Here is a 13,055-nt window from a genome sequence, read left to right on the forward strand (position 1 = left end):
TCAAGGCTGTATATTGTCACCCTGCTTATTTAACTTATATGCAGAGTACATCATGAGAAGCGCTGGACTGGAAGAAACACAAGCTGGAATCAAGATTGCCAGGAGAAATATCAATAACCTCAGATACACAGATGATACCACCCTTATGGCAGAAAGTGAAGAGGAACTAAAAAGCCTCTTGATGAAAGTAAAAGTGGAGAGTGAAAAAGTTGGCTTAAAGCTCAACATTCAGTAAACGAAGATCACGGCATCTGGTCCCATCACTTCATGGGAAATAGATAGGGAAACAGTGGAAACACTGTCAGACTTTATTTTTCTGGGCTCCAAAATCACTGCAGATGGTGACTGCAGCCATGAAATTAAAAGACGCTTACTCCTTGGAAGGAAAGTTATGACCAACCTAGATAGCATATTTAAAAGCAGAGACATTACCTTGACAACAAAGGTCTGTCTAGTTAAGGCTATGGCTTTTCCAGTGGTCATGTATGGATGTGAGAGTTGGACTGTGAAGAAAGCTGAGTGCTGAAGAATTGATGCTTTTGAACTGTGGTGTTGGAGAAGACTCCTAAGAGTCCCTTGGACTGCAAGGAGGTCCAACCAGTCCATTTTAAAGGAGACAGTCCTGGGTGTTCATTGGAAGGACTGATGCTAAAGCTGAAACTCCAATACTTTGGCCACCTCATGCAAAGAGTTGACTCACTGGAAAAGACCCTGATACTGGGAGGGATTGGAGGCAGGAGGAGAAGGGAACAACAGAGGATGAGATGGCTGGCTGGCATCACCGACTCGATGGACATGAGTTTGAGTAAACTCCGGGAGTTGGTGATGGACAGGGAGGCCTGCCGTGCTGTGATTCATGGGGTCGCAAAGAGTCAGACACGATTGAGCGACTGAACTGAACTGAGTCAGTATATAGCAGTATCTCACTGTGGTTTTAATTCAGATTTCTCTATGAATTACATTTCTCTAGTGATGTTGAGCACATTTCCATATGCTTGTTGGCCATTTGGAAATCCTCTATTGTGAAGGGTCTGTTCAAGTCCTTTTTCTTTAATGACTATGGAATTCTTTGAGTCATATTTTGAGTCTATGAGTTCATTGTAATGATCTTTTCCCAGTTTGTGACTTATCACTTTACTTTCTTAATTATCTTTAATTAATGACCAGAAGTTCTTAGTTTTTATGAAGTCAAATTTATTGGCTTTTGATGGTTAGTACTTTGTCCTGTTTAAGAAATCTTTGCCTACTCCAAGGTTATGAAGGTATTCTGTTTTTTCTAGAATCTTTATTTGGCTTACCTTCACAATTATATTGATGATCTATCTCAAATTAATTTTTGTGAAGGCAGGTAAAGGTGCAGGTAAAACAGTTACTTGCTCCCACACTGTTTATTGAAAATATCTTTCCCCCACTTGAAAAAGCTTATGTAGTTAATTTTCAACCAGTCTTCTTTTCTAGTAAGTCTACTTAAATATGCATTGCTTTAGATGCTTCCCATAAGTTTTTAAAATTTTTTTAAATATTTTTTATTTGGCTGTGCCAGGTCTTAGTTGTGCCATGCAGGATCTTTGATCTTTAGTTGCGGCATGTGGGATCTAGTTCTCTGACCAGGGATTGAACCTAGGCCTCCTGCTTTGGGAGCAGGGAGTCTTAGCCACTGGATCGCCAGGGGATTCCATTCCCATAAGTTTTGATACACTGTTTTTCATTATCATTCAATTTGAAACATTTCTAGTTTCTTTTGTGATTTCTCCTTTGATTCATGAGTTACTTAGAAATGTGATTGAGAGTAAAGGACACTCAGCACAGCTCTGGCAGCCAACCTAGCCTGCTGGAGTGGCTGACTTGCTTTCGTCTCTGCACTCCTGGCAGCTCTGTAGGTGAGTGAAAGTTCCCACAAGCAGGAGGTGTGTATGGAGAGACGCCTTAGGGTTGAGCCTGCCCTGGCATGAGCACACACATTCTAACCAGGCCTCTTCTCTAGCTCTAAAACATACCCTGGGCCATGAGAGAAAGAAGGAAAAGCAGGCTAGCCCTTCTTTAGCTGAGTAATTAAAGCTAAGTCACTTAAAGCTTTCTAATCTGTAAAACGGGGATGATAATGTTTGGTTCCATGTTCTCCATGCATGCTAAGTCGCTTCAGTTGTGTCCCATTCTTTATGACCTCATGGACTGTAGCCCGCCAGGTTCCTCTGTCCATGGAATTCTCCAGGCAAGAATACTGGAGTGGGTTGCCATGCCCTTCTCCAGGGGATCTTCCCAGCCCAGGGATCAAATCTCTGTCTCCTGCATTGGCAGACAGGTTCTTTACCACTAGTGCCACCTGGGAAGTTCCATGTTCCACTGAGAGTACGTGGAATGGGAGTCTTGCTATGGGACATTAGGCAAACCTTAGCAGGTAAACGGATGAGGCCAGGAGGAAAACTTGCCTCTATGACAGGTTCTGACACAATGTCTGCGTTTGGCCAGAGCTGGGAGGAGGACCCCCACCCAGGGCTTTGTGGAGACAGTTAATGCAGGGCCTACAGAGGCAAAATTGGGAAGTGGTGACCAATGGGGCTGCTGGCGGGGGCCACCCTATGAGCTCTTCCCCCCATACCAGGCAAGGGCTTGCTGCCTGGGTGAGATGTGCCCCAGGGGGTCTGGTTTCAGCTGGAAGGTTATCCTTTCCATCCAACACCCCCAGATGACTGCTCCCCAACAGGACTCAATCCCCTCCCAGCTCCCATACCTACACCTCCTAGACCTTCCTTGTAGCTGGAGGCAGAGGGGATGAGGAGGGGTAATTGCAGAAAAGAGTGAGTCCAGAGAACTCTGGGAGCAGCTGCAGCTCTCTCTGCTTTCTTGAGCTGATCTTGGGCTCACTTTGAACCTGTCAAGCCAGGTACTGTCATACCTCTGTGCCCATTACCTTAGGCTGCATCTTTGTGCCTATGTCCAGATTTCCTGTAGCCTCTGTTCTTACCTGCATAGAACATGAGTGGCAGAGGTGAGCAGGTAGGCAGATCCCTGGGTCTTTAGCAGAAAGACCAGTTGCTAGGTTGAGAATCATTTCCAGACAGTCCAGTGGTTCCTATTACGCAATCACCTTTGCTTCTAGGGCTGCAGCTGAGCCACTAAACATCCTCACAGAGCCAGGTTGCTTCATTCTATGGGGGTGAAATAGAACAATTCAGGAGACATCCCAAGTGCCCCCTCCCCAGTCCAATAGTGCCATGCCACTGCGGAGGGTTGCTGGGGACTCAGTTTCACTCCCCAGAAACTTTGCTGTACTCAGGGGTCCTCTTATCACCCGGAACGGATCAAGCTCTCCACCATTTTGGTGGATTTCTTGGGAGTGTGGGGGCTGGTGTACTGCTTTGGACATACTCAGGGCAGGGATAACCTGAGGCAGAAGGTAGGGTCCTGCAACATCTCCAGAGACTGAAGATTTCACCCAGAAAAGTAGGACCTGGCAGGGAGGGGGAAGGACTGGTTACCTCTCTGGGTGTCTGAAGATTTGGACACTGGAGTTTGCAGATGTCTTCAGAAGGGGCTGAAGCTGGAGTTGAGAATGCCCTTTGCCACCTTGGAGGGGTCCATGAGCCCAAATTGCAAGTCACATGCTATGAGTCAGATTGGCTGGTCCTATTTGTCTTCCTCAGGCCTTTTCGGAAGTTTCATCTGAGCACTCCAGCCACAATTAAGGCCTCCAATTAAGGCCCCACCATCTGCATGGAAGGGGAGGCCTGTGTGGGGAGAGGAAGAGAGAGTTAGAGCAAGGTCTGAGGGGGAAGGAGTGTCTCTGGGCCTGAGCCCTCTTACAGTCAGGGGAAGGGGTGTTCCATCCAAAGCTGGCCCTGCACCATGCCCCGCTCTCCTTGGCTTGACCTCAGCCTACACTTCCATGGCAATAAGCAATCCCATGAAGTTTGGTTGACCCCAGAATGAGGAGCTTCAGGTCATCACAGTGTCTGACCTAGCCTTGAAGTCTAGACGCCTTGGCACAGTGCTGGTCATGAAGCATGTGCTCAAACAGTTCGGAAATGAATGGGAGAATGGCAAGCACTGGTTTTTGTGCAACAAACACAACTCTCCCACCTAGGGGCGCCTGATCACAGTGGGACACCCCTCAGGTGAGGGCTCAAGAGACACCAGCCTGGAATATCTAAATATACATCTCTCCAAAGACATACAGATGGCCAATACGCACATGAAAAGATGCTCAACACTGATAATTATAAGAGAAATGCAAATCAAAATTATAGTGAGGTACCACCTCACATTGATCAGAATGGTCATCATTAAAAAGTCTACAAATAGCAAATGCTGGAGAGGGTGGTGGAGAAAAGGGAATCTTCCTACACTGTTGGTGGGAATGTAAATTGATACAACCATGTTGGGTAACAGTATGGAAGTTCCTCAAAAAACTAAAAATACAGTTGCTATATGATCCAGCAATCCCATTCCTGGGCATATATCCAGATAAAACTATAATTCAAAAAGATACATGCACTCCTACATCAATAGCTGTACTATTCCTAATAACTAAGACATGGAAACAACCTAAATGTCCACTGAAAAATGAGATAAAGATGTAGCATATATACACAATGGAATATCACTCAGTTGTAAAAAAGAACAAAATAATGCCATTTGCAGCTACATGGATAGACCTAGAGATTATCACACTAAATGACGTAAGTCAGAAAGAGAAAAAACAATACCATATAAACATCACTTAAATGTGGAATCTAAAATATAACACAAATGAACTCATTTGCAAAATAGGAACAGACTCCCAGACATAGAGAACAGACTTGTGGTTGCTGAGTCGGGGACAGGAGGGGTCAGATTGTGAGTGTGGGATTAGTAGATACAAACTATTATATATAGAATGGATAAACAACAAGGTCCTATTGTATAGCATAGGGAATTATAGCCAATATCCTGTAATGAACCATAATGGAAAAGAATATGAAAAAGAAGATATGTAGGTATAACTGACCCACTTTGCTGTACTCCAGAAACTAACACATTATGTCAACTATGCTTCAAAAAATTACATATATATATATATACACACACATACATATATATCAAATCAGATCATATATATATAGAGAGAGACAGAAACAGGGAGGGAGGGGGAGAGAGACAGAAACAGAGTGGGAGGGAAGCCCTACAGATGAGCCATGGGGCTGGGGGGGCGGGGGCAGGGGAAGTGTTCCAGCTGGGGATCTGGGGATCTGGATAAAGCTGGATTGGGAGTGCCAGTGGGTGCTCTGCTGCTCCCTGCAGGATAACGCAGGAACAGCACCCCTGGGCTGAGGACTAAATTGCTGGAGGAAAAAGAGGAGGCACGCAGGATTCAAGCATCCCTCTTTGTCCCCACACTTGATATGTGGCACAGCGCATTCACACTCTCCCCTTCCTCCTCCTTGAAGCCAGGGTCCTGATGCCTGGAGTCCATCCCCAGCCTCACGAAGCAGGCTCTGTATCTTCCCAGGTCTCCCAAATCCTCCATCCAGGACATGTCACACATTTCTGAAGGTCCTTTTGCCAAAAACCTTGTCTTGGGAACATCAGGCCAATTCCAGACCTGAAAAATCACTCATGCAGTGTTGGTATTCAGCAGATGGAAAGGGCTCCCGAGGAGCCTTTGTAGACTACTAGGTGTAGGCGACGCTGTTCATTGGGAAGAAAGACAAATGTAAGGATCAACAAACACTATGAAAATAGAAAATGATAGAAGGGCAGGAACTTAATTGTAACAAAATTTGAAAGATCAAGCCGAAGACTGATTATTTGTTAAACGTATAAAATTTGATAAGCCAATGGAACATTAACTTTAAATACTGATGCACAAGTCATACATACACATAGATATAAATAGAGATATAGAGCTGTAACAAGAAACCCATAGATCACGCTTTGGGCCTATTCAGTGGTAGGAAGGTAGCTGGGTGAAACTGAGCTGAGGGCAGGAGGAGGATGGGGTGGGAAAGGCCATCAGCAAATGTTTATTATGGAAAATTTCAAATATATACAAAAGTAGCAGTATCAGGATAATTAAGCCCATGTACTCATCACCCACTTTCAACAATTACTAACTCCACTAACAATTTTGTTCCATCTATATCACCTCCTGCTATTCCCCCACCTCAGATTATTTTGAAGCAAACCTCATATTTCATATCATTTTATCATTAAATACATTATTTTTCTTTAAAAGAGAACAATGCTTTAAAAAGTCATGAGTACAGTACCATCATCACAAGTAAAAAAGTTAAGTTATTCTTTAATATCTTTAAATATCCAATGTTTATATTTCTCCGGGCATTCTGTTTTTGTATGTTTTTTTTGGGGGGGGGGCCTGCTGTATGGTATGGCTTCCCTGCTGGCCCAGACGGTAAAGCGTCTGCCCGGAATGCGGGAGACCTGGGTTCGATCCTTGGGTTGGGAAAACCCCATGGAGAAGGAAATGGCAACCCACTCCAGTACTCTTGCCTGGAAAATCCCATGGAGGGAGGAACCTGGTAGACTACAGCCCACTGGGAAGCAAAGAGTCAGACACAACTGAGCCACTTCACTTTCATTTTCATGCTGTGTGGCATGTGGTATCTTAGTTTCCTGACCAGAGATCAAACCCAGTCCCCTGCACTGGGAGCATGGAGTCTTAACCACTGGACCACCAGGGAAGTTCCTCCACTATGTTTTGATGGTTGTTTTTCTTGATTGTCTTCCCCATCAGACCTAACCAGGGACCTGGGCAGTCCCTGAGGCCAATACTCTGTGTCCACATACCCAAGTGAAGACAGCCACTGAGCTCCAGATGATAACCTATGGTTTTCAACCACTTTCTAGAAGGACTTCCTCAGGCCTCGCCCTGATCAAAATAGCCCATGTGAACCTGGGCTGCAAGCCCCAACAGCCTCTTCATCCTCCCGCTGTCTTATATCAGCTCAGATTGTACATCAAGTCCTGGAAGCTGATTCAGCCTGCATCCCTCTCCCCAACTGGCAAGTGTGTGATAAAGTGCCCTTTGGGGAGGTGGTGGTGAGGGGAGGCTGAGGCAGGAAGTCCTGTGTGTCCCACCATCTCTATGAAAGGGCAGGCCTCACACTCGCCTCATGCTGACGCGACCAGGCATGGGCAAAAGTCTGACAACACAGGGCGGAAAGGAGCAGCCATTAGCACTAATGAAGCAGGCGGTCTGAAAGCTTTTTACTTTGAAGCTGCTCGCCCACCTGGGGAGGGAACAGTCTGTTCAGTCACCTTGGTTTCCAGGAACTGCAGGCAGAAAATGGTGTGGGGGTAGGAGCAGGGGTGGGATCTTGGAGAAGCCTGGAGGAAGAAGGGGAGCAGGGATAGATCCAGAGAGGGAGGCAGAGGGCCTATTTTTGGCTAAGTGGTCTTTTCCCCTCCTCACTCCTCTCCAAAACCCAGGGTCTGGGTCTGCACCTCACCCCACCCAGCTTTGGCCACTGGCCCATCACCCCCTTTCAATGCCCTTGACCCAAGTTCCTGGAAACAAAGGAAACAAGCCATGCGTAGGGTCTGAATGACCATCTCCGGGGCCACAAATTAAATTAAGCGTTCAGGGCTGCCTGCCTTGTTACTGCTAATGACTCCAGCCTACCCATCCCCCAGGTCCCTGTCCTGCAGAAATTTGGGGGCCCTGGGCACCCTATCTTGTTCCCAAATTTTGAAGGGCTCCCGGAGACCTCACTCCAAATTGGAGATGGGCACCCCTCTTGTAGAGCCCTGGTTCCAGTGAGAGAGGCCTGAATCATGCTCCCATCTTCTGGGGAGGGCCCCTCATACCCTGGCTGCAGGAAGCAGTCACGTGTGGGCCCTTCATTAGATCCTGCCATATAAGCAGGGGACATGGAATGGTCAGCAACTCCTGGGGCGAGGATCCAGCAAGCAGAGGTAAGACCTCAGGTTGGGCTAAGACTCCTACTCTCTAGAGATCTGGGATAGGGCACCTAGAGGGTGCTCCAGGGATGAAGATGGACTAAGTGGTGGGTTTTCCCGCTGAGCCAGGCCATGCTGACCGCAGTACTGCTGAGCTGTGCCCTGCTGCTGGCAATGCCCCCCATGCAGGGGGCCCAAATGGGCCCTGCTCCCCTGGAGGGCATCGGAAGGCCTGAGGAAGCCTTATTTCTAGAGCTCCAAGGTCAGTGTGGGCAGTGATGGGGCTGGGTGGGGCCTGGACACTCTCTGGTCACAAATTGTTCTGCCTTGTATTAGCCTCTTTCCCCCTCCCCAATCCCAGGCCTGGGAGGCGGTGTCTTGTGCATGGGGGGTTTCTGCCCTCACATTACCTGTCCCAGGCCTAAGCCTGCAACCGTCGCTGAAGAGGATAACGGAGGAACAGGCCGAAGAGTCGCTGCTGCAGGAGGCAGAGGCCAAGGCCTTAGCAGAGGTAACTGCTCAGGGCAAGGGGTGTGGCCACAGTCTTTAAATGAGGGGCATCAACCTCTATCTCTACTTGACTCTCTCACCTGGGGCAACACTGCAGACCATCCTTCCCCATGCTCCACTCCTCTCCTAACTTGATCAGGGCAGGTCCCTGAACCTGCCTTTGGAGGCCCATGTTCCCCAAACCCTGTAGGTGCTAGATCCGGAAGGACGCAAGCCACGCTCCCCACGTCGCTGCGTAAGGCTGCATGAATCCTGCCTGGGACACCAGGTACCCTGCTGTGACCCGTGCGCCACGTGCTACTGCCGTTTCTTCAACGCCTTCTGCTACTGCCGCAAGCTGGGTACCACCACGAACCCCTGCAGCCGAACCTAGCTGGTCGATGTCTGGGTCGGGGCTGGGGAGCACCAATAAAAGGATGGAACCAACCCCAGGGTTGTGGCGTTATTTCGAACGTGACCGCCGTCGGAGGTGGGGGAGGTCACGGCAGGGGCGAAGGTTCCTCTAAGCCACGACACCACACACACCCCCTTACTCCAGGGCCTGCGTTATCCCATCACAAGTCACTTACATGCGAGCTCTTAGAGCGCCAGGAACTGCTGGGAGAAAGAGAGGAGGGCCGCGCTCCTGCTCTTGAGAATCTCTGATGATAAATGCGAGAAAGGGGGTCACAGGGCGGCAGAGGGGTTGTACCTCCCAGCATGCTAACAAGCCTCAGGCTCCAGGGCCTGCTTGCGGCTAACTCGACCCGTGACCCTTAGCGAAGCATGGCCCTCACCGGACCTCAGTCCCTCTCAGAGGAAGGATGGCTCAACAGTCTGGAACATTTCCAAGCAAAAGAGGGGCCGCCCACTCCCATCTTTACTTCTGGGGCCGTCACAGCACCAGGGTATACCAGACTCAGAAAATCTAGAGTGAAGGCCCAATCGAATCCCCCGCTTCACGGGCGCCACTAAGCGGCTGGCCTGGAACATTCCAAGCCTCTCCCTCCAGGGAGCAGGAGGGCCGCCTCCGCCTCCCCTCAGCGCGCAGGCGCCAGAGGGCAGGCCGCAGCCTACACCTGCGCAAGCGTTCTGCACCGAAATTGTCTGGAAACGGAGCCCCGCCCCGTCGTGGTCACGTGAGCCGCTTGCGCGTCACCTGACGCTCTTGACAGCCTGCTGTGGGCGCCGAGTCAGCTGATCTTAAGAGTTGTGCTGCGTGCCGGCCGGTCCGGGCCCTCCGGTCCAGCCGCCCCGCCGCAGCCATGTCGTTCTTCCCGGAGCTTTACTTCAACGTAGACAATGGCTACTTGGAGGGACTGGTGCGCGGCCTGAAGGCTGGGGTGCTCAGCCAGGCGGACTACCTCAACCTGGTGCAGTGCGAGACGCTCGAGGGTGAGCCGCGGGGTCGGGGTGCTGGGCCTCGAAAGCCCGGCAAGGAGATCGAGCCAGGCCTGAAGTTTCTGAGGTCTGGGAGGGGAATCTGGGGGTGCTCGAAGGGTCTGAGAGGTCGGGGAGCCGGATCTGGGCCTGAAAGGCCTGCTGGGAATGCAGGAGCTGATGGGTGCGCCGGAAGGGAATGTACCTCTAGTTGCAGCTCCGTGAAGGCCCAAACACAAAAGAAGCTTTAAGAACCGTAGTGGTTCGCCTCTCCTGGGGCCGCTTCTTTCTCCGTTTTGCCCGACGTGTAGTTTGGAAGAGAGGGCCTCTTGGGAGTGGTTAGTTGCTGCGAGATGTGCTCATACAAGTCTCTTTATCCTGACGTAGCGAGAGAGCTGTCTCCTGGCAGCGCTTAGGGAAGCTAATCGGAAAAGTCCCCTGCTTTCCCTCCCAACACGTACACCAAGGCCTTTGGCATCATTGTGTTTTCCTGCGGAGTGAGCCGTTCGGGAGAATTGTTGGGCCAGCTTAGCTAGAGTTGTCCTTCCGTCCCCGATCCACTGGCTGGGGATGCCGAAGGCACTTCACTCCTGAAGGCAGTGTTTGGGAGAGCCCTGAAAGTCTGGAGGTTCATACACGTGTATATGACAATAATTCCCACCCCCTCCATGAGGATGTGTGTTCAGATAGGGTTGCTTAGTACAGGAGTAGTGAGAAGTTGAGTTTCCCTTTCTTCTCAGGACGCGCAGCTCCGAAGTGGGATTGACTCCCTGAGGCACAGCATCGACTTCCCTGAGTCCAGCCTTCTCTTCTTCCTCTCCCTTCCCACCCCTGCCCCCTAGGTGGTAGTGAAGGGCACAGTGGCTGGGCTGTGAGCTCCCATCCCTGACCTCCAGGTGATATGCCTTGAACAGAAGTACTGCTAGCCTTCTGGTTGGTAGCTGGAGCGGGAAGATGGCCGGATGATTCACGTTCAGGAGAAAATTTTCTCATTATAAAGTTACTGAGGTTAAAAGTGACCTCAATAAAAAAAAACAAACAAACAACCAAACAGTTATTATGGATCTTTCAAACTAGGCCAGTGATGTGAAAATAAATCCTTTAAAATTTTAAAACTTACTGAAGTTCAAATACAATTGTGGGCATTATGGTTTTAACATAAATGTGCAAAAAATGTCTTTCACCTCCCTGATGAGAGTGGTTGTGCTGGGTTGTAGGAACTTGCCAGCAGCCTCATTGTCCTCACTGTGGCAAACAGAGGAGAAACAGGGAGGCTGCACAGGGCAGGGTGGCACACAGTGGTATTTAATGGGAATTTTGTGGACTGACTGGGACTGGAGGAAGATCTTTATTTGCTTAAATCTGAATGTGGATAGCTTAGATTACCAACTGGCATTTGGTAAATTTGTTTCTTTTTTAGGCTTTCCTCACTCCTGCTGCTGCCCTCCTGCCCCACCCCTGTAGAGTTTCTGGGGGCACAGAGTTCCCAAAAGATCACACATTAGGCCATTCTTCCTACAGCACTGCTCACACATGGTCCCCCTTGTGGATCACCATCCAGTCCTTCAGTGTGACATTCAGCGATTCCCTCACTCTTTCACATATGTTCCTTTCCCTCATGTAAGCCACTCCCAACTTTTGGTGCACATTTTGTGGTGGACTTTGGACTTTCAAATCTGACTGAATCCCAGCCCCACCAGTTACTGAATCACCTAATTTAACCAAGTTATTCAACACCTCTAGGCCTTGGATCCTTCATCTGACACATTAACAGTGCCTGTCTCACCAAATCCTTAGATAACAACAAGTTATTATGTGTAAAACACTTAGCTCAGCACCAAGCACTGAGATAGATAAATGTTAGCTCCTTTCAGGATTATTTGCGAACGCCACTTCCTCTGTTTCTTTCTTATCCTGGTGAAGCCCAGTGATTCTTACTCTTTAAGGCCCAGACCCTGTACCATACCATCTGAGAACCCCTTTGTGGCCATGCTAGGCTAGAATTTTGGCCCTCTCCATCCAGTTGCAGCTCTTGTGGTGTCTGTGCTGCTTTCCTAGAAATCACTTAACTTAGAGTTTGAGATTCTTGGGACTCTGATGGATATGTTCAGGAATTTCAGGGTCTGGAGATAACCAGAGGCAGGAAGAAGTGCCCAGAAACTCCTCTTGTCCTCTACAAGAAGGCCTGCTGAAGGTCACATCAGAGGCCTGGCCTCCAGCCGTTTGTTCCTGGATGCTTTTGCTTCCTTATCTCCAGGGAAAAGGGAAAGAGTGGGGAGGAAGGTAGGAAGGAGAAACCAAGGAAGCCTGTGGTCCCTGGTGAGATCTGTAGGTGTATCTTGAGAAGATGAGGCTTCCAAAGAATATGTTTAAAAATGGGACAGTTTCCAGAAGGCTCGGGGCATTGGGTGGTGAGTGGGTGTTTGTTCTGCGAGGTAGGGCCAGTACTTCTTGATCCTCCACCACACCCTTGCCCTCCTTCCTGCATTCCACTTCCTCAGAGCATCTGCTACTGACCTCTTTTGCTAGAACTCAGTCTCTTAGGACCTCTGAAGTCCATGTATCCTCCATTGTCCACCTTGCTTGTCTCTTCTCAGAGGTAGGAGAAAGTCCTACCTCTTGGTGAACTGAGGGGACAGAGCTGGGTGGTCACAAAAGCTCTTCCCAGCTCTAAGTATTTCTGCATGTGCTTAATACCTTCTGGAAGCTGGGTCCTGTGCCTAGGGACTTGTGGGGAAGAGGAGGTGGGTCAGAGATAGAGAAAGAGAAATCACATAGTGTTACTTTTTTTTTTTCCTTTTAACACAGTATTGCTTTGAATGCTTTCATGCATTCCACATATACTTAGGGAGCACCTGTTTTATGCCAGGCACTGTGGTAGGGTTTGAGATACTTTGTTGAATAATGTTCTCTTGTTCCCTTAAAGTCTGAGGGTGGAGACTATAAGGGGCCAGGAAAAGACATTAAGCAATCGGTGTAACATAGTGGTTACAAGTGTGGGCTTACTATTTCATGCCTCTGTGGCCGTGTAACTGCTCTGTCCTGAGTTTCATCATTTGCAAAAGGGTAATAATAATACAAATTTAAGGCAATGGCACCCCATTCCAGTACTCTTGCCTGGAGAATCCCATGGACGGAGGAGCCTGGTAGGCTGCAGTCCATGAGGTCACTAAGAGTCGAACACGACTGAGCAACTTCACTTTGACTTTTCACGTTCATGCATTGGAGAAGGAAATGGCAACCCACTCCAGTATTCTTGCCTGGAGAATCCCAGGGACGGGGGAGCC

General features: G+C 48.9%; 2 protein-coding genes and 1 long non-coding RNA gene across 4 annotated transcripts in view; 2 read left to right on the forward strand and 1 right to left on the reverse strand.

Annotated features, from left to right (window-relative positions):
* LOC104996698 overlaps positions 1-9,435 on the reverse strand; it is a 16,522-nt gene extending 7,087 nt beyond the window's left edge. The window contains exons 1-3 of one of the 2 annotated variants that reach the window (XR_826235.1): positions 8,979-9,435; positions 3,480-3,728; positions 2,966-3,149 (exon numbers count right to left, since the gene is read on the reverse strand). This is a non-coding gene — a long non-coding RNA (uncharacterized LOC104996698). The remainder of the gene's footprint in view (positions 1-2,965; positions 3,150-3,479; positions 3,729-8,978) is intronic. The other variant, XR_826234.1, reaches the window with a different exon arrangement.
* AGRP (agouti related neuropeptide) lies at positions 8,015-8,834 on the forward strand. Its single transcript, XM_010851038.1, has 3 exons — positions 8,015-8,161; positions 8,319-8,410; positions 8,600-8,834. Exons 1-3 carry the CDS (start codon positions 8,032-8,034, stop codon positions 8,780-8,782), a joined length of 405 nt encoding a protein of 134 aa, XP_010849340.1. The 5' UTR covers positions 8,015-8,031; the 3' UTR covers positions 8,783-8,834.
* An 18-nt stretch (positions 9,436-9,453) lies between the features above and the next one.
* ATP6V0D1 (ATPase, H+ transporting, lysosomal 38kDa, V0 subunit d1) overlaps positions 9,454-13,055 on the forward strand; it is a 40,766-nt gene continuing 37,164 nt past the window's right edge. The window contains exon 1 of the mRNA XM_010851037.1: positions 9,454-9,783. Within this exon, the coding sequence (XP_010849339.1) occupies positions 9,654-9,783 (130 nt within the window). The 5' untranslated portion in view covers positions 9,454-9,653. The remainder of the gene's footprint in view (positions 9,784-13,055) is intronic.

The sequence above is a fragment of the Bison bison genome, unplaced genomic scaffold (genome assembly GCF_000754665.1).
Source record: "Bison bison bison isolate TAMUID 2011002044 unplaced genomic scaffold, Bison_UMD1.0 scf7180017864297, whole genome shotgun sequence".
NCBI lineage: Eukaryota > Metazoa > Chordata > Mammalia > Artiodactyla > Bovidae > Bison > Bison bison.

Excerpts from the sequence above, each read along its gene's own strand:
- AGRP (XM_010851038.1), top strand. The coding sequence starts at position 8,032 with ATGCTGACCGCAGTACTGCTGAGCTGTGCCCTGCTGCTGGCAATGCCC. Across the intron at positions 8,162-8,318 it reads CTTATTTCTAGAGCTCCAAG|GCCTAAGCCTGCAACCGTCG; the intron begins GTCAGTGTGGGC and ends TACCTGTCCCAG. Across the intron at positions 8,411-8,599 it reads AGGCCAAGGCCTTAGCAGAG|GTGCTAGATCCGGAAGGACG; the intron begins GTAACTGCTCAG and ends CAAACCCTGTAG.